At 44.7% G+C, this 25,878-nt stretch overlaps 1 protein-coding gene across 1 annotated transcript; it reads left to right on the top strand.

Annotated features, from left to right (window-relative positions):
- Positions 1 to 27: 27 nt before the first annotated feature.
- Positions 28 to 25,878, top strand: NCAPD2 (non-SMC condensin I complex subunit D2; the record flags this gene model as incomplete). Its single annotated transcript, XM_082485646.1, has 31 exons — positions 28 to 151; positions 290 to 365; positions 514 to 572; positions 1,031 to 1,212; positions 1,687 to 1,826; positions 3,135 to 3,262; positions 3,347 to 3,470; positions 3,552 to 3,699; positions 4,256 to 4,453; positions 4,905 to 5,039; positions 5,594 to 5,678; positions 6,295 to 6,469; positions 6,733 to 6,854; positions 7,832 to 8,041; positions 10,002 to 10,176; positions 11,890 to 11,974; positions 12,127 to 12,260; positions 13,627 to 13,759; positions 15,327 to 15,411; positions 15,515 to 15,676; positions 15,922 to 16,139; positions 17,328 to 17,439; positions 17,745 to 17,868; positions 18,084 to 18,239; positions 18,445 to 18,622; positions 19,668 to 19,762; positions 22,600 to 22,680; positions 24,748 to 24,934; positions 25,133 to 25,259; positions 25,406 to 25,564; positions 25,745 to 25,878. 31 exons carry the CDS (start codon positions 28 to 30, stop codon positions 25,822 to 25,824), a joined length of 4,197 nt encoding a protein of 1,398 aa, XP_082341772.1. The 3' UTR covers positions 25,825 to 25,878.

Here is a 25,878-nt window from a genome sequence, read left to right as displayed (position 1 = left end):
GGCGGCCTGTGGGGCTGTTCTGGGGTTATGGCGGCGGCCTGGGAGTTCAACTTGCCCTTAGCCCCCGCCGACCTGCTGCGGGACGGTGGCCCTGGGCACTACGTGGTGCAGGAGGTGCTGACCATCCGCGAGCTGCCGCCCGCCCTCACAGGTATGCGCCCCGCCTCTCCCGGCCTGGCCCGCTCCCACCGCTGGCTCACGGCCGTGACCGCGTGTGTCCCCATGTCGCGTTCCCCACCCCTCGTCGTCCCGTCCCTCTCTCCTCACCCCTCTCCGTGTTTTCCTGCAGCTTTCCGGACCGCCTTCCGGGCGCGGGGCGCGCTGGCAGTGCTGCAGCACTTCGACTCCCTCTACAGCTTGCTCCAGTGAGTACAGAGCTACGAGCATAGAGCCGGGGACGCTGGGAGCGGAGGGGGTGGAGGAGGGTTGCAGAGAGGCTGGGGCGCCCAGGCGCACACGCCTCTCCCTGGTGGCGTTTACTTGCTGCTCTTACACACTGTGCTTGCCCTGCAGCCACTTCCAAGCTGTGGGGACTGCTGTCAGGGAGGATGCCCTGGAGCTGATGATGCACGGTGAGTATCTGCTGTTTCCATCTGAAGCAGGAGTAATAGGTTGCTCTCCTTCGGCAGCTCGATGATGATATAAAGGCTAATGTGACTTGACCAGCAGGGTTGTACCCTCAGCCCATTCCATTAATACTGGTCTGTAATCTTGGTGGACAATGCAGAGCTGTGCGTGTTCGCTGTAAGGGCAGACCGACATGAAATCCCCTTCCCTGTGTCCCTGGAAAGTACATCTTTGGGATGCATCAGCTCTGAGTGAGTGTTTCTATGAGTTGACAGGGGGCTGTGGGGATAGGATAGGACAGGACAGTGTTTCCAAGGTTTGGGTTGCAGGGGGCAGCCCATATTACAGCTGGTGAGATGTGAGCACACATCTTTGGTAATCTGATGACTGCTCTAAGTCTCCAAAAGAGAGGATGGCTGAAGGGCCTGGTAAGGAGTGCTCATGACTTTCTGCCTCTCTTCAGTGGTGTCTCAACATTCCAAAGAACTTTCTGCCATCTTGGGTGATTCTGGGCTGATCCGTGCAGACCGCACTGCTCACCTCAATGCTCTCAAGATGAACTGCTATTTGCTGACTGGCCTGGTGGATGCCTTTGAAACGGAAACCTACAAGAATGGTCTGTTGGAGGCAGATCCTGGTGGGAAGGTAGGTGAGGGGACTGGGAGGAAAACAAGGTGATTAAAGTAGGAAACGCTTAAGCTTGCTGAACTCTGTAGTATCTGTCAGATGTTATAGCTGGGTTTGTTTAAACATCATGCTGTCGAGCAATGCGTAATGGAGAGTACTGGGATTTTTGTGAAACTGTACATGGAAAACAGCCACAGGGACAATATGTGTCTAAACATCAGCAGGGACTCAGATGCCTAGGCCGCCTCTCTGTTTCAGTTTTCAGTGTACTGGCTTAGTGTGCCAGTAATTTATCAAAAGTTCTCTTGTGTGGTCAAAGATGACAGCAACAGCCATTTGATGTGTGCTTATAAGCTTCTCGTACATCTCACTGTATTTCTCTTAATGCTGTAGAATTTGACAGCCATCTTTTTTTGAGCAAAGCAGGGTAGAGAGAGTGGTTTTTTTGTTGTCAAGCTTCTGGTGTATCATATCATGTAATCTCCTTTCTAGAACAAGAAGAATCGTACCAAGTCGTCTCAATCCTCATGGGAAGAGGAGAGGGAGCCGCTTTTACGACTGCTTATGCAGCTGCTGCAGCTGGATCTCCGTCAGCTTTGGGCTGGTTTGACGGTGGAAGAAGAGTTTGTCAGGTATGGGACGGAGTAGATGCAGAATCAGAGAATATTTTGGATTGGAAAGGACTTTTAAGGGTCATCTAGTCCAACGACCCTGCAATGAGCAGGGACATCTTCAACTAGATAAGGTTGCTCAGACGCCTGTCCAAACTGACCTTGAATGTTTCCAGAAATGGGGCATCTACCATCTCTCTGGGAAACTTGCTCCAGTGTTTCACCACCCTCATTGTAAAAAATATCTTCCTCATACCTAGTCTAAATCTACCTTCTTTTAGTTTAAAGCCATTACCCCTTGTCCTATCGTAACAGGTCCTGCTAAAAAGTTTGTCACCATCTTTCCTGTAGGCCCCCTTTAAGTACTGAAAGGCTGCAGTAAGGTCTCCATGGAGTCTTCTCTTCTCCAGGCTGAACAACCCCAACTCTCTCAGCCTGTCTTCATAGGAGAGGTTTTCCATCCCTCTCATCTTTTTTGTGGCCTTCCTCTGGACCTGCTTCAACGGGTCCATGTCTTTCCTGTGCTTACAGCTTCAGAGCTGGACACAGTACTCCAGGTGGGGTCTCACCAGAGCAGAGTAGAGGCGCAGAATCACCTCCTTTGACCTGCTGGCTACACCACTTTTGATACAGCCCAGGATACAATTGGCCTTCTGGGCTGCAAGAGCACATTGTCTGCTCATGTGCAGCTTTTTATCCACTAGTACTCACAAGTCCTCCGCAGGGCTGTTCTCAATCCCTTCATCCCCCAGCCTGTATTGATACTGGGGTTTGCATGTCCCTCTGGATGGCATCCTGTCCCTCAGGCATGTCAACTGCACCACTCAGCTTGGTGTCATCCACAAACTTGCTGAGGGTGAACTCAATCCCACTGTCTGTGTCGTTGATGAAGATATTAAACAGTACTAGTACCAATATGGACACCTGTGGGACACCACTTGTCACTAATCTCCATCTGGACATTGAGCTGTTGACCACTACCTTCTGGATGTGACCATCCAACCAGTGTAGAGGTGGAATGGGTGACAGTGGTTTTCTGGAAGGGAGGGTTAAGTGTTAAATCTCCCAGTGATGTGGTATTACAGCCCTCTGCAGGGTGCAGGTTGCTGGGAAACTGAGGAAATCATCTTCAGGCAAAAGCAATGTGTTTAGGAACCACTTCCTTTCCTCATGTAGGCCTCTCAAATTCAGGTGTTCTTTGATAATTTTTTTAAGGATACTGGAGAATCTTTCTGGTTTGAGAGAAACGTTTGTCTAGTGCAGTGTGCTCGAATGATGTGGGATGAACTTGTGATACTGAGGTTGACTGTCTCTGTTCTGTGGCTTTAGCTTAATGACAGGAAGCTGCTACCGTATCCTGGAGAATCCAGGTATTGGTCTTCAGAAGTACCGGGCCACACGGGAGACTGTGACACATCTGCTTGCTGCAGCTCTGATTCACTATGATCACATGTTCAGTGAGTTCCTGCTCTTCTGCCTTCTTCCTGAAGCCATTCCCAGTTACTTTCCCTGACCTCTTTCTTCCTCCTCGAATGCAAAAGGTGCTACTCTGAAGATCACGCAGATGCTGCAGCACTTTGAACATGTAGCCACAGTGTTTGCGCAGGCTGTGAGCCTCTGGGCTACAGAATATGGTCTGAAAAGCCTGGTGGGTGAATTGCTAAGGTGAGAAAAATACCCTGAGACTTGTCCTTCTATCCCTAGCAACTTGAGGCACCCCATTCCCTGTTTCATCTTTCTGTGCAGGGAAATCGGACAGAAATGTCTGCAGGATCTGACTCGTGATGCTTCTGGAATCAAGGGGTATGCTACCTTTATAACTGAACTGGCTGAACAGATTCCAGCTCTGGTGCTATCCAACATGAGCGTTCTCCTGCGTCACTTGGATGGAGAGGTACATTTCCACAGTATTACCTGTCTGGAGAATTCAAGTGGTGGAGGTGCTGCTATCCAGTTTTTCTGTCTGAAAACAGATCATTTTTCACAGAGATAAAGTAGCCAAAACCTGCCCTTTGGAATAGGTTCTGCCTTTACCTAAAAGATGCAAAGGAAACTGAAACCATGATGTCTAATGTCTGGTTGTCGCTCCCAGATATCAGAGAATGGGAGGCTGCTTACTGGTCTGAGATCCCAGCTGTTGTCCCTTGTTCTTCAGTACTTAATGAGTTTGTCATTGTGTTACATTTTCTTAAAGTGCCCTTAAAAGCTGTAAGTGTTTCTCATATCAGTTCTTGACTTCTGTGGACTTAGCTGGATAGCAGGGTTGGATTACTCTGTCTTGCAGGCACAGCCATGCTCACCCAAGGTTAATACAAAGTCCATAATAGAGAAATTCACTTAAGGCTGGAGCCCGGAACTTAGAAGGCCCAAACTCTGGGCCACCCTTCCCCTTGGCATATCAAGTCATGTCTTCTTGTCTGTTCCTGGTTCAACGACTCTTCTTTTTGCAGAGTTACACGATGCGAAATGCCATTCTGGCAGCTATGGCAGAAGTGCTGGTGCAGGTGCTGAATGGCGACCAGCTGGAAGAAACTGCCCGTGATACTCGAGACCAGTTCCTGAATATGCTGCAGGCCCATGTCTGTGATATCAGTGGCTTTGTGCGTAGCCGTGTGCTGCAGCTTTTCACTCGAATCGTTCAGCACAAGGTAAGTCTGTGCTGGGGAAACAGCATTGCCTCAGTCACACCTTCCACTGTTGTGTTTTCTAAGGGAGTTTCTGTCACCCTGCTCTTTGATTGCAGAGACTAAAGTTTAACAGAGAAAGGTATTGTCCCTGTGTACTGTGGTGTCTGCCATTCCTTTTTGCCAAGAGACCAAAGATGTAGGGGCAAGGCAACTGGGGAAGAGAAATTAAATGCTGCTCTTTATTACCGGGACAGATTAGAAGGAAGAGTGCGGTATACAAGCTCTTTTTGGACATTGGTATGGGAAAACAGAGATTGAACCAGAAGATATCCAGAAGTCACTTCAGATCTAGACTTCTCTATCAATCTATAATGTGTGCCTTTTAGTACATTAATATGTCTGCAGTAAAATAACTTTTCATGAGTCCCTAGGCCTTCCTGATAACTTTGTCTATGCTCTCATTGTGTGCTAGGCCCTGCCTTTGACTCAATTTCAATCTGTGGTATCACTGGCTGTTGGGCGTCTCAAGGACAAATCTGTGCTAGTAGTTAAAAATGCGATCCAGCTGCTGGCTGCCTTTTTGTCCAACAATCCCTTCTCCTGCAAGGTAATTTTGACTGGTATGATGGATACGCTAGATGTCTGTTTGCCGGCTGAATATCTGCAGTGTGCTATAGCCAGGGCAGCAGCCTTTCTGTGTCTTGTGGGAGGGACAATGTAGCCTTTGACTCTGCAGGTGGTTTTCCCAAATTAAAATCTTGCTTTCTCTGGCTTTTCCCTGTTTTGGTGTAATTGGTAGGTATGCTGAAGGCCAGGGGCAATGTGTTTGACTGTGGAAAAACCTGCAGCAGTTTGATTTGAATCTGCTGTGGGATTTCATTCCTTAGGATCAGAATTAGTCTTTTAGAACATTCTGCACAGAGCTGCAGCTCTTTGTGTTTAGGCGCACCTCCTCCTGAGCTTCTGAGTCTTAGACTGGCAATTTACAGCAGTTCCCATTCTAGGATGGTGGCCAGAGTCTACGATTCCAGTTTCCAAAACCAGGGTTATCTGAGGGGACTGGCATCTTAAAGCGGGGAGTGGGAGAGAAAGGAGAATTCTAGCATTTCAGAAAAAGGAGGATAAGTAACATATTTCTTCTTCTCTTCCTGGCATGTTCAGTTAAGCTGTGCTGACTTGGCCAAGCCGCTGAAGAAAGAGCTGCAGAAGCTGCAAGAAATGAGGGACCGTGGCAGATCCACAGCAGGCAATTTCCCTTCTTCCTCTTTCCCCTTCCCAGGGCATACCAAGGCTTATTTTTCTTCATCTTAAATTTGCTCCCAGGTTGTGGTGGCTTTTGTCTCAGATCTTAGGGTGAGACAGTGAGGCCAGATAACTGGAATTAAACTCAAAATGTTTTTTCATACAGTGGCATTATAAAAAGGACTGTATGAATGTCCTTATCTACATCAACAGTCCATTTAGCTGAATATCCTGTTTTCAGGATAAGAACTGAAAATACCTATGAACGCCTCCTAGGTTTACATTTTCAACCATTCAAGGGCTGCTTGAGCTGTAATTTTGGTCAGGTATTAGTTTCAACTTGATTAGCCTTGGACCTGGTGATGCCTACAAAACAATAAATAGCAAATTATGGTTCTCTCTTACCCGTCGCTTTTTTATCCTCAATGCTTTCTTTATGCCAAAGAGTTGTTGCCTATTCTTAGTGCAGTCTGGGAGGGATCAGTAATGGGAATATAGTGCCTGCCTATGGTGGGGGAGGGGGGGAACTAGAATTCCTAAGTTCCAAATGAGTTTCTCTCCCCATTTACGGTGTCTCTGTGTTCATTCCCTCTGTTTGGTTGTTGTTTTTTTTTTAATAGCTCCAGCAATCACCCCAGAGGAAGAGTGGGAGGCAATGCTGCCAGAAGTTAGGGCTGCCACACAGCAGCTCTTTCAACCACTGGAGGAAGGGGAAGAAGAGGTGCTGGAAGTTGAGGAAACAGTGGAGAGTACATTGGAGCAAATCACTGGGCTGCTGAGGAAGCTGAAGTACAAGTAAGAAGGCTCTGTAGTTTGAGAGTGTTTATCCCCAGGGATGTGTTGGTCTCTAGTTCTCTATTCAAGAAAGGTTTGAGATCCAGGGTAGAGGGATGATTTCCAGTAACATTGCTCTGTAGGAAGAGATTGACAAGGGCACCAGCACAAGATGCTGTCAGGAGTTGCTTTCCCAGGTGTTCAGGGCAAAGTTGGATGGTTTCCCTTGTGTCCCACCCTGACGGGTTGCTGATGTTCTTCTCTTGGGCAATGTCATTGTCCAGGAGTGCAGCCCGCCTTACGCAGAAGGCCCTGTGTCACTTCCAGGGGAAGGAGCCCTTCAATGGCCCTACAGAGGAAAACCAGGAGGCAACAATCTTGAGTGTTCTGAAGAGACTTTACACAGGTAACTATTTCAGATCATTCTGTCTCTTCCCTAAGTCCAAGCTGATCCCAGAGGTAGACCAAAACCCTCTGGAATGCCCAGTCCTTCCTTCTGACCCATGGGGCTCACTGCATGTACTTGACAGCTTGTAGAGCTGCACCATGTCTGGATCATTTGCTCATCCAGTGGCCTGACATCTTGGCTGGATCACAGGAGTCCTGTTATTTAATTTCTGGTCAGAATAGCTCCACGTTCCCATTAGAAGTGCATTTCTGATGCTTTAACTCACATATTAACTGCTGAGGGGGGTGAAGCCAGTGTTACCCACTCACACTTCTGTCCTGTCTAAATTTGTCAGGAGTTCTGCTTCCTGAACAGGTGGTGGCACATAATTCTTACCCTTAGAGGCCTTGACCAAGTATCTGATTCAAGCAAAGTCTTGCTTATCTGGGCTCAAGCCTCTGGGCATATTCTTAAGACTTCACATGCTTTATATTCGGTGTTTGTTTCAAAATCAGGTTTCCTAGCCAATCCCCTTAAGCTCATTTCTATCAAAAGGCTACCGCCTAAATAATTTAATCTTCTTAAGTTTGTCAACTCTCCACACTCGCACAAACTTTGCTAGAGAGTAGTAGTGTTTGCCTTCTTCCTATTCTGCCCTGATTCCCTTTTAGGGCCTCATCCATCTCTGGGGAGCTGTCAAGTTCAGATTAACCCTTTCAGCATTTTAATGGGGTTTACCCCAACTGGACCATGCCTTTCTCCACCCCTGTCTTAAGCTGGCATTTCTGTGGTGCATCACATTGTAGTACTGGAACTTGCTCTACAGCATGTTGATATTTTTGTCTTTTCTAAGTCTGATGGCAGAATTTGGATTTTTGTGGAAGTCTGGCTCTTGGAAGGTGTCACTATGGAGTGGAGAGCGAAGGGTTAAAATGCCCTGAACTGTGCCTGTATCTCTTGTACCTTCAATACAAACAAGTGTTCATGCTGTGCAGATTCATGCCCAGGTGAGAACAGTGAGGATCCTCCACATGGCAACGGTAGTCTTAATACTGAAGAAGTTGTACCGGAAGAGCAACTCCAGACAGAGCTCGTCAAACAGGAGATGTTGGTGCAATACCTGCAAGATGCTTACAACTTCTCAGTGAAAATCACAGAAGCCATAAGCCTGATCAGCAAAATGATGTATGAAAACTGTGTCTCAGGTGTGTGGAATAGCCATGGGGCCCTTTTCCTCCTCTTCAGTGTTTCCAGGTCTTTCCCCTTGCTGAAGAGGGGCTGTGGGAGTGGTGGAGCTCTGGAGGAAGGGGAAGAGGTTGGAGGAGCTGCTCTTCACTGAGTAGATGTCACAGGCACTTCCAGGATATTAGAACAGCAAGCACCACCTAAATGGGTTTCATGAAGAGGTTGTGTTAGGGTATGAATGGGCTTTTTAGGAATCATTTTTTTTAAATATGAAGATGGAAAATGTTTTTAAAAGCCAGGTGACCAATATGACTACATTTATGGAGGCTCCCCCCAGCTCCTGTGGGAGGGGATGTGTGTTCATCGTCTCAGCTGAGGTTCTCCCACAGAAAGCATGGCCAGGGAAGCTGGGTTCTGTTACCTGCTCAGTGCCCTCATGCAGCTTCAGATGTTATGCTGGCCACATGAGGGGATCTCAGCAGCTTATCTCATCCACCTCACCTTTTCTTAAACTTTATTCTGTAGCTAAAAGTGATCGTGATCAACAGGTTCTATGGGCTGGTCCTCTTCAGTACTGTAGCTAAAGGTGGTTGAAGAGTAAGTGTTTGAGTTATTTCAGGTATTCATATTTAACGTTAGAACTACTGTAACCAGTCAGACCTTTTTTTAAGTGCTTGTCCTGAGTGAGCACCCCCAAGGGAGCTAGGGCACGGAGCGGCACAGCTCCCTCCTCTCCCATCATCTCTGGCAGATCCACTTGCCAACCACTCACAGAGTTCTGCAGTACAGATGGGTCTGGGCCCTACAGCGCTGTAGCTTCATTCAGAGTCTTCTGAGCCTTCATCTGTATCAAGAACTCATACGTTACCCGTGATAAGCATGTGGGCTTCCCCAGCAGGGTTTGGATGTCATTAACTGCACACACAAAAAATGAACTCCTGAGTTCAGTGTCTTTACAGGTCGTGTGCAGTTCAAGGCTGAGAGGGTGCCCCCTCACCTGATACTTAAACACGTGGGGTTTGGTTTATTTTTTGGTTTTAGGGCTGTGCAGATTTTACTAACTTTCCACCTCCCTGTTGTAAGGAAGGAAAGTCGGATGTCTAGACAGCCGAGACATTTTGAGACATTGTCTCCATTTGGAGACAGTATGCTGCTGGGTGAGGTGGATAGTGATAAGGGATGTCTGTGGTCAGATTTGTTTTTTTTTTTTAATTAAATATAAAAGATCTAAGATTTAATGATTTAATTTTATTTTTTCTGTTGCAAATATGTATCTTCTGGTGTAACTGGAGGCAGGGGAAGCATACCAGCTTGTCTAGATACAAACGTGTGTCTGCTAAGGGATCTTTATCAGGTCTTTATCCAGATTTATAATTTGGGGCTTATATTGGTGTAAGCTCCCACTTAACCAGAGGTAAGACTCTATGAACTGTTCGTTGTACAGTCCCTCTAATCGTTACTGCAGCTCTCTTGTGAATGCTCTCCAACTTAATGTTTTTTCTTGTCTTATGAGCAAAAGGCTGGACAGTATATTTCAGGATTAGTTAAGCTGGAATCAAATACATTATTCCTTACCCCATTTATACATCATATAGCTTAGTTATTCTGGCAACAGCATTGCACCGGGACTGAATGCTCAGCTGCTTTTATCTGCTGTGACCATGATATCTTTTTTTTTTTTCCAAAGCTACTGTTTCCGGGAATTTTGTGCTTTCTCAGACATGGCCTCTGTGCTCTTCTCCAAGATGTATCACATTTACATTTAGCTGTAATACTTTTAACCTGTACCTGTTTCCTCCAGAACATCTATGTCTTTGTACTAGTGACCCCATTCTGACTTGAGCCCTCTTCAGACAGTAGCAGTGATCTTAGATGATTGTAGGGCATACTGTGAGAGCAGCAGGCCTATGAATTTGTTTTAATGATATTTCTAATGGGGATTAGAAAAGAACTATATTAACAGAACTGTTCTCTCTACAGTGGTACAGGAAGCCATTGAGTTCTTTGTGACAGTCTCGAAGTTTGGTGTGCCCCAGGCACTGCTTGGAATCCGCAGGATGCTCCCCCTCATATGGTCAAAAGAGCCTGGTATTAAGGAGGCCGTGCTGAACGCCTACAGGCGGCTCTATCTGAGCCCCAGCGGGGATTCGGAGAGGTATGGGTCTTTGTAATCAGAAGGGTTTTTTGGGGTTTTTGTTTGTTTGTTTGTTTGTTGGTTTGGGATTTTTTTATATGTTTTTTCTCCTCTGTTTCTTCTTGTGGGGAGCTGTTGGGAATGGGGTATGGACTGGAAGAAAAAGTTTTCATGCTGAGCTGAAACGTAAGGCTTGTGTCTACTAGTAAAGATGCTTTCTCTTTGAGCTGTTACCAACACTTGTGCAGTTCTTTTTTTTTTTTTTTATATATATGAGTATCCCAATCTTCCCGTGGGACCTACTGCTAAGCTTCTGCTTTTGGTTTGTCATGGTGTTCCTGTGTAGGAAATTAATACAGCAAAACTCCACATGAGACCTTACAGAAGGAGAAGCTGGGAATTATTTTAAATGAAACTGTTATGAGTCACACACACTTAACATGCTCATAAATTTCACTCTCATACAAAACACCGCATCAAGGTACATACAAATGATCTGGGTGGGGTCTCTATGTGATAGGGTACAAAGGGTGTCAGTTACGAACATTTGTCATGTAAGTGAGGTTCTTGATTGGCAACAGTGAACTGATTTTTTGGACAGCTATTTCGACCCCTTTGGGAGTCGACTGTTGTTATGGGGTCATCCTATGTTAAGTGTCTTGCACACTTCATCCTTGGTGGACAAAGGTGTTGCGTAATATCTATTCCCTCATTTTGAGTCTCTTGTGGCTGTAGCCGCTCATCCTATTGGGATAAGAGGAGTGGTATACAGTGTGGTCTGAAATTAGAGCTATCTTTCTGTTAGCAGAGCTCAGGGTTTTTTTTGCTGACAAGTCATGCATGCTGTGGCCTTATCTGAGTGTAGGCATTCTACTTCTGATGTACACAATACATTTCTCAGTGTTTACTGGTTTTCTCACTGTCAGTTGTGTCCTTGATTTTTCAATATGCACTGTTTCTTTATCACTTACACTAATAGACAAGGTTAGTTGTTATTATTGTTTGCGTGCTTTCACACACATTTCTATTTGTATTTCATTCAGACTGATCTTAAATCTTTCAGTAACAAATCTCTATGCATGGCAGATGAGAGAATGTTAATGAGCTCTTTGTTGCTGATTTTTATTGAGGATTTGGGGTGGGGTACTGCTTGCATGCTTGTTTGTTCCACACTGGAGAGGAGATGTGTCTCCTCTCTACTGTGGCACTTGCTCACTTGTAAATCCTGTCAGATACACATTCACTAAGATAAGCGTGATCCCTGGTGAGATGCACCATACCTCACCCTTGTTTGTACCATCAGGACAATAAAAAGCACCCACTGCTTCTTATTTCTTCTTGATAGTATTGCCTGGAGATGACTCTCCTGCAGTTTGAGCTCTGGCCTTATTTGTTCATAGAGAAATTTTCAGTTTCTTATGCTCTAGTACTGTGACTTGTGGTTGAGAGCAAACTGGGAAGTGGCTGATGAGTGCCTCTTGTTGGGTCTTTGAGCACTGTGAGGAGCAGCAGGGCGCAAGGGCCCACGTCATGCTCATTGGGACTTGAGCTGGGTGACTTGGAGAACTCCAACTTGTGGAGGGGGAAATTTTCCTGTCCCCAGGGATCAGCTCTGTTATCCAATAGATGTCCTCAGCTCTCTGTATAGGAGGCTAATTGTGACAGTGGCTTTTTCTTTAACTTTTAATTTTTTTTATTTCTTATTTCTTATTTTATTTCCCCCCTTCTTCAAAGGGCCAGGGCCCAGGGCCTGGTGCATTCTCTCTCTCTCATCATGGTGGATGCATCGCTAGGAACAATACAGTGCTTAGAAGAAATAGTGAGTACTTGCCTTTCTTGGGGTTGGATTGTATTTGTGATCTTAGATGTCTGTTATATTGAAATGGTAGTGATTGCAGTTAATGTCTTTGTTGGTTTGAAATCCAACCTCCTCTGCCTCTCCCTACTTGTTTTATTGCATTTCTTTTCCAGGTCTCAGAGTTTGTGCAGAAAGATGAAATAAAGCCTGCTGTGATCCAGCTGCTTTGGGAGCGGTTCACAGAAAAATCCCAGTGCTCGTCACTAGAACGACGTGCTGCTGTGATGCTGCTGGGGATGATGGCACGGTGAGCCCAGGGCCTGGTCTAATCCTGTGGGTGGGAGGATGTACAGGGAATTGATTTTTATCGAAGAACTGTGGGTGCTGCATCAGCTGACCCTTTGTTCTGCAGCTTCAAAATTAGTAGCGAGGTCATGAGGTAACGAAGCCTGGAATTAAACATAGTTGTGCTGGGTCCCACCAGCGCGGTCTCTGAATGAGTATGATGACATTACTTTCTTTGTGTTCTGAATGTCTGTCCCTTCTCAGGGTTTACCATGTCGCAGCTCTGCAGCCTTGTCTGTGTTTGGATAAGAACAGTGAGAAGCTGCTGAGTAAAGATGTCTGGAGTCTTTAGCATGGTGGGGAGATGAATCTGCTTCCCTTTCTGGGAGCAAAAAGAGTGTAATTACACTATAAGGCATTCATTTCCTCAGTTTCCCAGCCCAGTAACCCTTTGGCATTTAACTTATCTGCTGATTTCTTCTCTCTCTCCCTACTTCAGTCCTTCATCTGTCAAAAATAGGCCTGCATAATGATGATCTTGAAGTTCTTGGCTCTAGAGTTGGAGCCATTTCTGGAGCTTACAGCCAGTTCCACAATTTGAGCATTAGATATTTTTCCAAGGTATTTCTACCCCCCTATCCCATATGCTTGTGTCAGAATTGTAGACGTTGTCTCAAAACTAATATCCTTCCGTAAAATTGTGGGATATAAAGAAAACTGTAGGTTTCCGGGGTATCCCATGAGATCCTGTGTTGAGTCCATGGGTATGCGTGGGTGAAATAAGAGCAGTATTGCCTGATTTTGCTTTTGTCCTATAGATGCCTGTTACAAACTTTTTTGATTCTCGTTTAAATACATTAGATACTGTTCTTGTCTTCTTCACCTATTTAATTGTATATTCTTCAGATCAGGACTGGTCTGAGGAATATGTAATTCTACCTTTCACAGGTAGAAAGGATGTGGGAGTGGGTTTCGGGGTTTTTTTTTTGTTGTTTTTGTTTCCCAGAGTAGGGAAGGAACTGTCATGTCTCACCAGTCCTGAGCTGCTGGACTCTTTTCTTTTTTGCAACGTTTTGCTTTGTCTTACCCTTTTAAGTTTTGTTCCTTTCTGATAAAAAAGAGTCAAGAATCTTCCTTCTTTATGAAGAGGCAGTATGCTCAGTGATGTTTGCTTTGGAGAACCTTGTCCTTAACTGTCTGGATTATACTGGCTTCTGTGGAATATTGCTTGCTGCTTCTATAGCTATATTTTGAGTCATTGGGTGAATTTGTTTTTCCCTGTCTTACTCAAACCACTGCCTTCCACAAAGAGTATTTCTCTTGGTTATCCATACTTCTGTAAACTTTCAACAGCAACTTGTGTAATACCTCCATGCCTTCCATTCCAGAGGGAAGCCAGAGATCATAGGTAGCAACCTGGATGTCTTGGTGACGTTAGGGCTGTCTGAAAAGGCATGTGAAGATTATCGCCTGGCTCAAGAAGTGTGCTATGCAATCTCCAAACTTGCTGGTAACCCTAAGGTAAGACTTAGCTTGTTCTTGAGGTCATCCAGAAACACAGTTATCCAGAAATAAAGAAGGGGACTAAAATGGCTTGTATTGAGAAGAGAGAGAAGTGATTAAATTTTTACGGATTTTGAAATTAAGTAGATTGAGACCATTCAGCAGCACTGTCTGGAAAGCTTAGCACACATCAGTGAACATGTAATAAAAGTATTTTCATTAGGCAACAGGCTGAATTCAATTAGTAAAGAGTTCAGTGCACAAGAAAATCTGTTTTCCTTTCAATTCTCTTCCTCAGGCTCCTGGTTCTAAGCTGATTTGTGTTTCCTCAACCATGAAGTCCTTTCCCCTACTGATGTTTTCTGATGGTGTGATTCTTTTGCCCTCCTTATTAATTGATATTTGGGAGTTGTCAGCTGTACAGCTGAATATAAAACATGAAAGGTTTTCAAACCTGTCCATGTTGTACTTAAAACAACATGATGGTTGCCTATCAGATGGCTTCTTTGTCTGTGGAACAGTTTATACTTTTTTTTTTAATGCACTTGGGAAAAAAAAAACCTCTTTTGTTTTGTTTTTTTTTTTTCTGACTCAAGCATTTAGGGCGTTTTGGTTCAGGAGTTCCAGCATAAAAGCAGCCCTCCTTCACACAGCACTGTCATTCTGCGTTTGCTTCTTCCACTGGAGACGTTATTGCAGTACCCTCATGAATTAATGTATATCACAACATTCTTAAATTTTCTGAAGGTGTTTTTAATTCAATTTTAGGTTGAATTAACTCTGCAGTTAAGTTTATATGTGTGACAAGGGACTAAACTGTAGATGAATGACTGTGGTAGCTCTTCTTCCACCTCCACAACCAGAAATTCAGTACAGAGAGTAGGGTTGTAGTGAATTGAGAAATTTTGTTTCCAGCTACTGAAAGCTGATAAATCCTTGAGCAGTAGCTTGTTTTGGACAAGTGTATTTTAATCAGGCAGCCACAGATGTGCTGGGATTTCTCAGGCATTGTCATACTTGGTTTAGTAGCTCTCTGAGTTATTTTATTCCCAACGTAAAATGTGGTGGGACTGCAACAGCTTAAGTGTGAGGTGGGTGTTGGATCCAGAGCTATCCTCTGTTATTTCTACTGATGATGTTTTGCTTTTAAACAAAACTTCGTGGTTCTGGAGTACCCTCAGGCGAGGGCATCTAGCTGACTTCCTGTTGATAACTCTGAAGACATTCTAAAAGTTTCCCTCTTTGTTCGTTGTGGATAATGAGTAAATAATATCAGATTTAAAAAGAGTTATTTTGAGATTTCAAGAGAGTTACTTTGATTTAAGGTGAAGTGTAGTGGAACTGTCTGGGTTGGCCTAGGATCATCATTTGGCCAAGCTTTAAATCCACTCAGTGCTGCCACCGTGTCTTCAAAAGTGACAGTAATGTCCCTGCTGTGTGTTCAGTTGCAGAGCAGTACTGGATGTCCCTTCCATGGGCCCAGCATAGGTTTGATTAGCATTGTGCACACAGCAAAATTAAGTACCAGGAAGGGCATGGGGAGATCTCTTATGTGGTAAAAGTAACTTGTATGTTCTCTCTGCAGCCAGCACAGGGGAAGAACAATGCACCTTTTCGACTGCCACAGAACCACATGCTCTTTGGTTGCCTAAGTGAGACTGTGAGTAAAGGTGAGCTCAAGTCAGCAGTAGGTTTGGAGGAGATGGAGTTGGGCTGTGAGACAGCCTGTGTTGTCGCTGGTGTGTGTGGTACATTGCTCCCTCTTCTCATCAGGCTTTGCCCAGCCAAGCAGTCACTGGATCCCCTTCATGGAGGCAGCGGTAATGCTCATCTACCAGCTAGCAGAAGGGGCAGAGGAGATATGTGCTCACATCCTGCAGGTGTGCAGTCAGCAAGCTCTGGAGAAGCTGCAGGAGGCTGATGGGCAGGAAGCTGGTGAGGAAAAAAGCTGGTGAAGGAAATCTGTACCCATGATTTCTAGTGCTGCGATTGGGTGGGCTGGAGTAACTGCAGGAGGAGAACAGAACTGAGGGGCTAGTGGAGGTGTTGGCGTGGAAGGGTGCGAGTGCTGTGAAGGAGTTTGTGGGGCATGGAGATGGGTTATACAGTGAGAATTGGCAGCAACTGATGGGGGAAGAGGTCTAGATCAACAATGAACTGTAGTAATTTTTCTCCACCAGATCCAGGGGTTTCTCCCAGCAGAGTTTCTGATGGTGCTAGCAGTCTCCCCACATTCCTGCTGATGCATCTGCTGTCCCTTGTGGGACAGGTGGCACTGCAGCAGGTAGCATATTTGGAAGTATCAGTCAGTGCAGAGCTACGCAGACGCCGCATCCTTAGAGACGAGGAAAAGGCCAAGAAGCATTCTGACAGCAGCACAAAGAAGCAGAGACCCCGGGTGAGAACTGAGAGGATTGTTTTTTTTTTCCTATGGGCAGCTCTTCTAGTGTCCCAGCTATTGCCACAGCAAGCTTCTGGAGAATGCACTCCTGACGATGCACGAGGTCTAGGGTAATGCATGCTTGGGAAATAGAAATGGACATGTGTTGTTCAGGATTGAAAGGGGAGAGCTGAGGTTCTTGAGTGACCCTCTTCAATAAAACTCTCACACTAATCTTGGGTTTTGAACAGACAGAGGAGAGGGAATGAAGGGTTATGTCCTGGCCATGCTTATCTTCCTGCTTCAGGCAAATTCTTTCTTTCCACTCATTTGCCTCCTTTCTTACCAGCACAATCTTTTGCAATTGCTGCTAGCAGTGATAAACAACCATTTGTGCCCTGAGTTTTGGAAAATGGCTTCTGGAACCTTGATCCATAGGGCTTGAGGGTCCTATCATCTCTCAGGTAGTAATGATGAAAGTTTAATTGTAGCTTTCTTAATAGGACCTGTATGATAGAAATACCCTGCTTGGTTAAGTCTACCTCAAAACGTTTTCCAGAGTGTAGTGAGGCTGACTTTCTTGGGTAAGAATAGAGAAAAATGTTATGTGTCTCTAGGTATGCAGTCTCTATTAGATGCCTACACTGCTATGTCCAGAGAAATTTGTCTTTCATTTCCTCATCTGCCCTGCTTATCAGTGTCACTACCATTTCCCACACAGGAGGAGGTTCCTAGGAGATTTTCCAAGAAGCAGCAGTTGGATGCAGATTTGGTCCCCGTGCAATACCCATGTCTTTTTCCTTCCCTTGTGTTGCTTTTGCCTTGCTATAAGGTTTTCCATGGTATTGCTTGCATGACCAGCAAAGGCCACTTTGAACTTCTTGCTTTTAGGATTTGCATCTTCTTTAAGTTGTGCTGTACTCAAGCATTGATGCCAGATGTGTCCTATGTTTGTCTCAGTTCAGTAGCTTCAGTAGCTTAGGCTTTCTTTTCATTGGTGCTCTGTGACACGTGGACTGGCAAATCCTGGACTACCCTTCACAGCTCCATTCAGTTCCCAGGGAAAAAGTGAGTTATGAAATTCTCCATCCCTCTGTTGTTCTCAACTCTAGTCGTGCTGCACCTCTCGCCCAGGAGAAGAGTAGTTTGTGGAGGAAGGGGTTATTGTTGCCTGTCATCTTTTTGACAGTCTTCCCTTCTGCACAGAGCACAGAAAATGAGGCTACTATGGAGGAGGAGCTGGGCCTCGTGGGAGCCTCAGCTGATGACACAGAGGCTGAGCTCATCCGCAGTATTTGCGAGACAGAACTTCTAGATGGTAAGTGTGGCTGCCACTGAGGGGCACTGGCTCTGTCTGCCGGTGTGAAAGCACACGTATGGTGGGTAACAGATTCAGGACAAAGGCTGTTTGCTTCAGAAGGAAGTAATGTCGTTTTTGTCCACTGTCAGTTTCTGTGTAGGCTGTCTGTTTCTTTGCTCTGCCTTGCTGGAGGTGGTTTTTCAATGGTGAGTCAACCAGTTTCTATAGTCTGCAGGAGTTCTAGGATAAATTGAGTAATTGTTCTTAAAGAGGGATGCACAAACAGTGCTTGCATAATTGCCATCTTCATCCCCACTCTCTAGGGAAGCACCTGTTCTCTCCCTTTGTTCCACTGTTGCTCAAGATCTGCAACAACCCTGGGCTCTACAGTGATTCGGCGCTCTCTGCTGCTGCAGCCTTGGCTCTTGGCAAGGTCTGCATGATCAGGTAACACCTAGCCATGCCGGTATTCTCTTCCCAGCCTTCCTAGTAGTAAAGCACAAGCAAACATTGCAGCTCCTTTCCTGTGGAGAGAACAAACACAAAAGATCGTTCATAGATTTGGTGGTGGTTTGTTTTTTTTTGGTTTTTTTTTTGTCTCACTGCTCTGAGAGATGAGATTTTGGTATCTATGCCTTCTTTTCTGTGCCCTATCCTGTCAGCTCTGAGTTCTGTGACTCCCACTTGCGCCTGCTGTTCACTATGATGGAGAAGTCCACTCAGCCTGGTGTGAGATCCAACCTCATTATTGCAGCAGGAGACCTGGCCATCCGTTTCCCTAACCTGGTGGAGCCTTGGACAGCACATCTCTATGCTAGGTAATGCTACACTCATTGCTGAGAGAGGACAGGTGACGAGAACTCTGTGGGAGGGTAACACTGGGCCTCTGGAAGGGGGGAATGATCCAGGAAATAAAATTTTAAAAGTGTCGCTGCAGTGGGACAACAGACCATGTCTGTGGAATAGGCTGTCATGGTATCACTAACTCAGCTGTTTTCTGTGGTAACTATATGCTTTTGTCAGGTTGCGGGACCCCTGCCCAAGTGTGAGGCAGACAGCTGGACTGGTGATGACTCACCTCATCCTCAAAGACATGGTAAAGGTGAAGGGCCAAGTGAGCGAAATGGCAATTCTGCTTATAGACCCGGAGGAGGCAATCGTGGGAGTGGCTCAGAACTTTTTCAGTGAACTCTCCAACAAGGCAAGTGGATGCTCAGGGACCTTAATTCACAAAAGTAGGGAAGGGCTGGTGGAGGCTTGGTCAATGGCACAAGAGTTGAGTCCTGGAGAAGGTGTCAGTGGTGTAGAGCAGCTGTCTGTTCCTCTTTGCCTAAATGAGGGACAATAAAGGAAATTTTGCAACACAAGTTTTGTTTCAACCCTTCTGTTGCTGAGTTTGGCCTCACCCATTCACACTGGAAGGCAGGCTCCAAACCAGTGCCTTGTCCCTTTGCTTTCTTGTGTACGCCTAGCACAGGGTTGGGAACAGTTTTCTGCATTTTACCTTTAGGCCTTACAACAGAGTTCTCTGACCTTATGGCTCAGGCAGTGCACCATCTCTGAAACCTTTCAAAGATGTTCATGGCTGTGTGACATTGACATGCTTAAATTGAAGCAGTTGCAGCCCAAGCAGTAAGAACAGTAGCAGCGTTACCCCCTATACACTGTTCATTCAACATGAAGGCTGCTGGGGCCCCTTCAGAGTTTCAGATTTACTGTCTGAGAAGCTGCAATGATGCTGGGGCTTTACTAACTTGGCTTGCTCTGTTAAAAGCAGAGCTGGCCACCTGACTGCACTGACTTACTATCTCTGCAGTGTCTATGACAAAACCATTAAAAAGCAGTGAGAGAGGGAATCTGGATTGTGCCTTTTCAAGCAAGATGGGAGACAGTTCTTTGACCTGAACTGCTGTGTACGTTTCCTTTATCAAGAAGCTTTAGTGTTGGGTTGTGACAAGGTTGGAAAGCAGAAAAACTGCATCCAAGTCTGCCAAAGAACAGAGCTGTTGCAAACCAAGGGTTACAGTTGTTGTTAGGTTGGTTGGTTGGTTGTTTTCCCCCTTAGCCTCAGCCAAGTAATCTAGGTTTGGCTAGCTGTGTATAGCTCATTTCAAAAAGCTGATGTTTTCAGTCAGTAGATTTGGGGTGAGGGGAAAGGAGGTAATTTTAAGTAGGCAGCTTATTGGGCTTGGTTGAACTGTACTTTATAATTCAGTATCTCATGTAGAACTTTGCATTCTGCACAGGATAATGCCATCTATAACCTGCTTCCAGACATAATCAGTCGTCTCTCAGATCCTAACTGTGGTGTAGAGGAGGAATCCTTCCACATTATTACGAGGTATTCTGGGGTTAAAGAAACCTTTTTTCACCAGGACTATGTTTATGCAAAGGGGGTGCCAGATCCCGGGAAGAGAAACTACAGTGACATATACAAACTGCTTTTTCAATTGTTCTCCTTGATCTGACTTTTTCAGTCTGCATCTGAAATGGAGTCATGCTGAGGGGAGTCTATTCTAAAGCCACATAGTTGGGGATGAGGAGAGACTCCACAAAGAGCTTTCTCTAGCTCATTCAAAATCACTTTCCCTCTAGAAAAGGAAAACAGTTTGGTTTATGCATGGGAACATGAATATGCAACATTAGGAGAACACAACAGATTTTAAAGGCTCTGCTGCCTTTGTCATTTTGGTGGCCTACTGGATTTTTGTAAGGAACTTTAGTAAAGCTGTAAAGGTAACAGATTTAGGTTTGGAGGGGTTTTTTTTGGTTGGTTTGGGATCGTTTGTTTGGTTTTTTTTTTCTTTAAGAAAGCCTTACTCTGTAGTGTAGAGACATACCGGGATATTTCAATCTGCTCATAAGCAGACAAAGAATGTATTTAATGGTAAAATAAAGAAATTTTCTTCTCATATCTGAAACTTAACCGCGTGAGAGGGTTTTTCTGAGTTGCTTGAATCCCTGTGGCTTACAGAGGGGAGTCTTGGACAAAACAAAAGTATTGCTCTTGCTGAAGAGAATAACAGTAAAATCTCCAGTGATTATTTTTTTTTCAACAAGTCTTTCCATGAGACTGCAGTGCATTTAGGAAGAGGGATGAAATTTTGGACAGGTAGGAATTGCAAGGCACAGAAAAGGTCTATTATTAGTGAGGCTGAAACTGAGACTGAAAGTAATTTATGGCTGCAAAAGTATATGGATGTTTTGGTGCAGCTTTCAGTAAGGAAGGTAATGTGAAATAATGGTAAATTCAGCACGTGGCTACTAACAACACCTGTAGAAGGGTAAGTTAGTGTCTGAAGTTGAAGCAAACCATCACAGAGAAACAAAAAGAGTGCATGTATAAAAAGAATGGGACATAATTAGGGAATTTGCAGTACAATTGTTAATAAATGTCAAACTGGAGGTATAACCACAGACCTAGAGAGTAATAAGTATAGCACTTGCATTGAAATGTGATTAGGGTGGTTAAGACAGCTATAAATGGAATTTTCTGACTTCCAAAAACATACAGGGAGATGCCTGGCAAATAAGACAAAACGCAGTATTGACTTCAGAAAGTATAGACAAGGTATCAAATTAGTCTAAAGCTAATTAATTTTAAAGAAGACCTGATCATCAGTTAGCACACCACATCGTATCCTTTGAATGGGGAAAAAAGGGAATAGTAGTTGAAACTGAAATATTTCCCCATGTAGCACTATATGAAATGCTTACATTGTGGAAAGAATCTGGTTTAACTCAGAAACCGTGATGGACAAAAACACAAGCTAGGAGGAGCTTATGCTCCAGGGATATTTGCCACACTGGAGAATAGGGAGGTGTAAAAAAGATAGGGATAGTGGGGGGAGCATTGCTGTTAAAGGACTAACTCATGCAGAAAGAGAGGGTTACAGTAATAACTGAGATGAAGATTAGCAGAACAAAGTATAAGGCTGAATGTTTAGAAATTGTTTAACCCCTGCTGTAAAGCTATGGCTAAAGTTAGAGATGTATTCCACTTGCTATTTTAGCGGTCAAGGTGTTTCTCGTTTACGTATAGGGAAGCTTGGTAGTGCTGGTGAGACCTTGCCTGGAATGCTGCCATGGTTCTTGTCACTTAAGTTGAAGAAAGATGCTGTAACAAATGCAAAGGGAGGACTATTGAGGGTACGGTCTCTTTTCCATATCTGAGAAAAGCAGCTTGGTGTGGTGGTTGTAGACATAACAAAGACTGAACAAGGATGTACTCAGAGCAGTTATATCAAGGCCAGTGGCAACATAACTGAGCTTAAATTAACAGAAATGTTGGTACAAGAGAAAAAGAGGCCATCAGGACCTTCTTACTTAATAAATAGAAGTGATTTTCTATGAGGACATCCTGCAAAATTTAGAAGTACTTAACTGTGTGAAAGTCTCTTTTCCTCAAGAAGCTAAGAAAAACACGGGATCAAGTTAGCATTTAAGTTCTGTTAAGTTCTGTTCCCACTTTAGTGCAAAGTAACACTTTCACATTGATCCAAAATATAGCAGCACACCTTCAGCAAACTAATAATGAAAAAAGTCACAGGAGTGGTTTTGAGCAGGGGAAAAAAATACTGCGTGCTACCCCACTCCCCTCAAGGTCTGCTTGTCAAACATTCTAGTCTGCCAGGGCAACTTGTGAAGTGAGGAAATCATCTGGAGGCGTTGTATGCTCTTAAAACTGGATGAAAGAAACTGATCAGAAGTTGACACTGCGGCCTTTTCAGCATCCCTCCTACCTCAGACCCTGCACAGACATTAGCTCTTCTTACTCCAGACCTACCAGAGTCTTTGCTTTAGCTGAATTTCTTAGTTTCATCCTAGACAAGTGCTATTACACAAACATGCAGTTTTAATTATATGTTATGTCACAGCAGTTCTCCCCCCACAGGGACTGTGATTAGTATGTGAAAAATACATATATATAGGTATATATATATATATATATATATGTATATATGTATGTGTATATATATATATGTATATATGTATGTGTATATATATATATGTATATATGTGCTCATAGCTTCTCCTGAACCAAGTCTGAGGCATGCAGAGCAATCTTGTCGTCTTTTCTTCTGATCACTGGATAGGATAGCTGCAGGCATCCCATGGTGTAGGCAGAATGAGGTTTCCTCTCTGGACTCTCAGCTTTCCCATTTGTTTCCTTTGCAGGCATCTCTTCTCCTATATTACAAAAGACAAACAGACAGAGAGCTTGGTGGAGAAACTTTGTCAGCGATTCCGGACTGCCAGGTGGGTTGTAATCCTAATCCTCTTGAGAAGCAAGTCTGCTTCTTAGGAATTGTTACAAGAAACTAGCTTGTATACAGTGGTTGTGACAGGTTCCTATCATATTTTTCATGTGGCAAAGTGACAAATGCTGAGATAACCTGGATTAGGTTCCTTTGGATTCCACCCCCCCCATCATCATCCTAAAAATACATGAATAAATATGTGTAAATTAAGGCTTTTGGTCTTATTACACTGTGATTGGCCCCTCTCCCTTGCCTCCTTTCTTAGGGAAAAGGTTTTGTTACAATTTACATCTGCACTACAGCTGAGCAAGGAGACATCCCACGTGTGGGATGTGTTTTATGTATCTTTGTGATCCTTCTCCACAAGCTATTCCCTTGTGTCTCGGCTAAAAAATCAGTGTGAGAAGTTGGCGGTGATCTCAACTGTCTAGTTGATACAGGTCTGCACTTGTTCTGCATGCATGGGCTGCTCAGTACTAACTATGCCTGGGACTCCATTTTCTTATTTAAGTGCTTGTGCCACTATACATGTATACCTTTGCTCTGCTCTGTCTGCAAGAGGTGTATACCTTGCTTATGGTGCTGATTACAGAGTATATAGTGCAGGACCCATCCCATGAATCTGGGATATCATTTTGCTTCCTGGGTTTTGGGGTGAGTTTTTTTTGTTGCTCCTTTCCCCAAGCTGTAACTTCACTGACACAGACGTATACTTCTCCCCTGACCCCCCAGTAAGACAGTAGAAACTTATCTGCCTCTGTCATCTACTTTCAGTGATATCTTCATTTTGGTGCACCCTGCCTTCCTCCGTTCCTGTGGTTTTCCTTCTCCATCGTTGTGACTTTGCCCTTGAGGTTTAAGCTGTGTCTGTTTATCTTGGCCATTTGTACACAATGCCCAGCACGTGACCTGCTCAGCTGCCTCAGGGAGTTGCATATTCCCCAGAAATATTTGGATTTTGTTTCCTAAGCTGGAGTGGAGGGGTGGCCCCTCTCTCCAAAATTGCCTCTCAGGAACACCGGTGAGCTCTTCACACCACAACTGTAAAGAACCATCTGTGTGTAAACGATGTCTAGCCTTTACTAAAATATCCTAATATTTCTGTACCACAAAGATGATCAGTTTAATGCACGCTAGCTGTAATGCTAGAGCAAGACTTTCACTCCAGGATAAACCAGGAGTTTATCAGAAAAGATTTTGAAGTCACTATCAGCCTTCTCAGCATTTCTGGAGTTCTAAACATAGCAATATGCCAAGTATCATTCAAACTTTAAATGTGGAAGCACCTGGATGCTGCAGCTTTGTTCTCCATCGGTCTGTTTGGGCAGTGCATTCTGACAGGGTATATGCAAGACAGACTTCTGGCCCTCTGCTTTGTATATATTAATAATAGGGGCTTTGGCTTTGGCCTAGTTTTTTTTTCTTCCCATTCCATCACAGTGAGCTACATTAAGGATGTTAGTCTGCATTTTTCTTTTTTCTTTTTCTTTTTTTTTTTCCCCAGTAACTGTTGCTGGAATTTGAATGTAGTCCTCCTTTGAAACAGCAGTTGTTATTTGTTCACTTTGTATCTTAATGAAAATGGCCTTCTTTTATGCAACTGGCCAGGAAAGAGAGAGAGAGAACATCAAATGAAGCTTCTGCTTGAAACTGTCTCAAACATGCAAAAATGAGCAGCCAGGGTTTTTTTATTATTCAGTTGAAATGAGGCCCTTCAAGAAGAGTCCTCACCTCACTGGCTGTATTTTTTCATCCTAGTTGGCAATAACTTCTGACACTTCTGACACTTTTTGAACAAGTGACTGTGTTCTTTAACAGTGAAGCCTTCATGTTTTTCTGACACTAAGTCAGTGTCCGATGGAATGCAGTGATGGTTGTGAAGTGGTTGGTATGGCACGTCACTCTGTAACTGACCTGTCACAGAACAACCTGAATCTCATGTTCTACAGGGCAGAAGCACCTGCAGGAAACACTTTATCCTCACATGCCATAGTTTTCGGTAAGATGTGCTCATCCTTACACATCCCTTTTCATAAGAGCTAATGGTAATCTTTGTCTTTTCCAGAACTGAGCGTCAATATCGAGATCTGTCCCACTGCCTGACTCTGCTTCCCCTCTCGGAACGGGGCCTTCACAAGCTGCAGAACAACTTTGACTGCTTTGCAGACAAGCTCCAAGACCCAGCTGTCTACAGTTGTTTCCAAACCGTGCTGGCTCGATTCCACAGAGCAGGCGGCAAACCTGAGACTAAAGTAAGGATGGGGGCAAGTGTCTGGGCCAGGAAAATGACTGGTTTTTACACACAATGGTTGGAAAACTCTGCAGTTCTCCATATTAAGCATGCTACTCCTTACCCCCAACAATGTATCAGACAACCTGATGGCAGTTCTGCTATGGATGTAACACTTCTCTCCCCCCATCTTCTCCCCCCCCCCTTACATCTCCATCAGGCTCTGGCTGACGAGCTGGAGCAGAAGCTGGCTGCCTCCCATAACCGAGGGCTGGATTCAGCAGAGACATGCCAGGAAGGCACTGGAACTCCAATGCCAGAGCCAGCCAAGCGGAAACCAACAGGAAGTATGTTCCTTTTGTGAGACTGCAGCCTTCCCCCTGATCCTGCAGTCCAGCAGAGACACCTAGGGACTTTTTCTCACCCTGACAGACAGAATGGCTGCTACCTTTCTCTTTTTTGTGTGGTTTTTTTTTTTTTTTTTCCTCTGCAGGTTCACGTCGCCAGCCCCTGAGCACAGTCAACAGGGATGAAGATTTTGTCACACCCCAGCCTCGCAAACTCCGAAACCATAAGCGTTCCCAAAAGCGCCTTCCACCCAAAAAAGCTGTTATTGCCTTCTCCAGTGATGAGGAGGACAGCTCTGAGGACGGTAAGGACTGTATAGGTATGCTCAAAAGGTGAAAGTGGAGAAAGATTTGGCCTCACAGGTGTGTTCCTTCGGTAATGGGCAGAAGGTGTGTGGGGCTTCAGAGCACTGCCTAGGTTGCCTGTAGATTTCTCTGTTCAAGGCGGTGGAGCACTGGTTATTGATAGGTTTTACTCTCTCTAGAGCTATCAGCAGAGTTAAAAGAGGAAGAAACCCCCACCAAAACAACCCCCATCACCAGATCTTCAGCCCGCCGGCTGTGATGAGAGAACCGTCTGCCACTGTCTTTAACTAAAAATAAAACTTGTTTTATGCAG

This window comes from Vanellus vanellus (assembly GCF_965231255.1).
Source record: "Vanellus vanellus genome assembly, chromosome: 1".
NCBI lineage: Eukaryota > Metazoa > Chordata > Aves > Charadriiformes > Charadriidae > Vanellus > Vanellus vanellus.
Note: the sequence above shows the minus strand (reverse complement) of the source record. Positions and strands in the feature narration are given on the sequence as shown.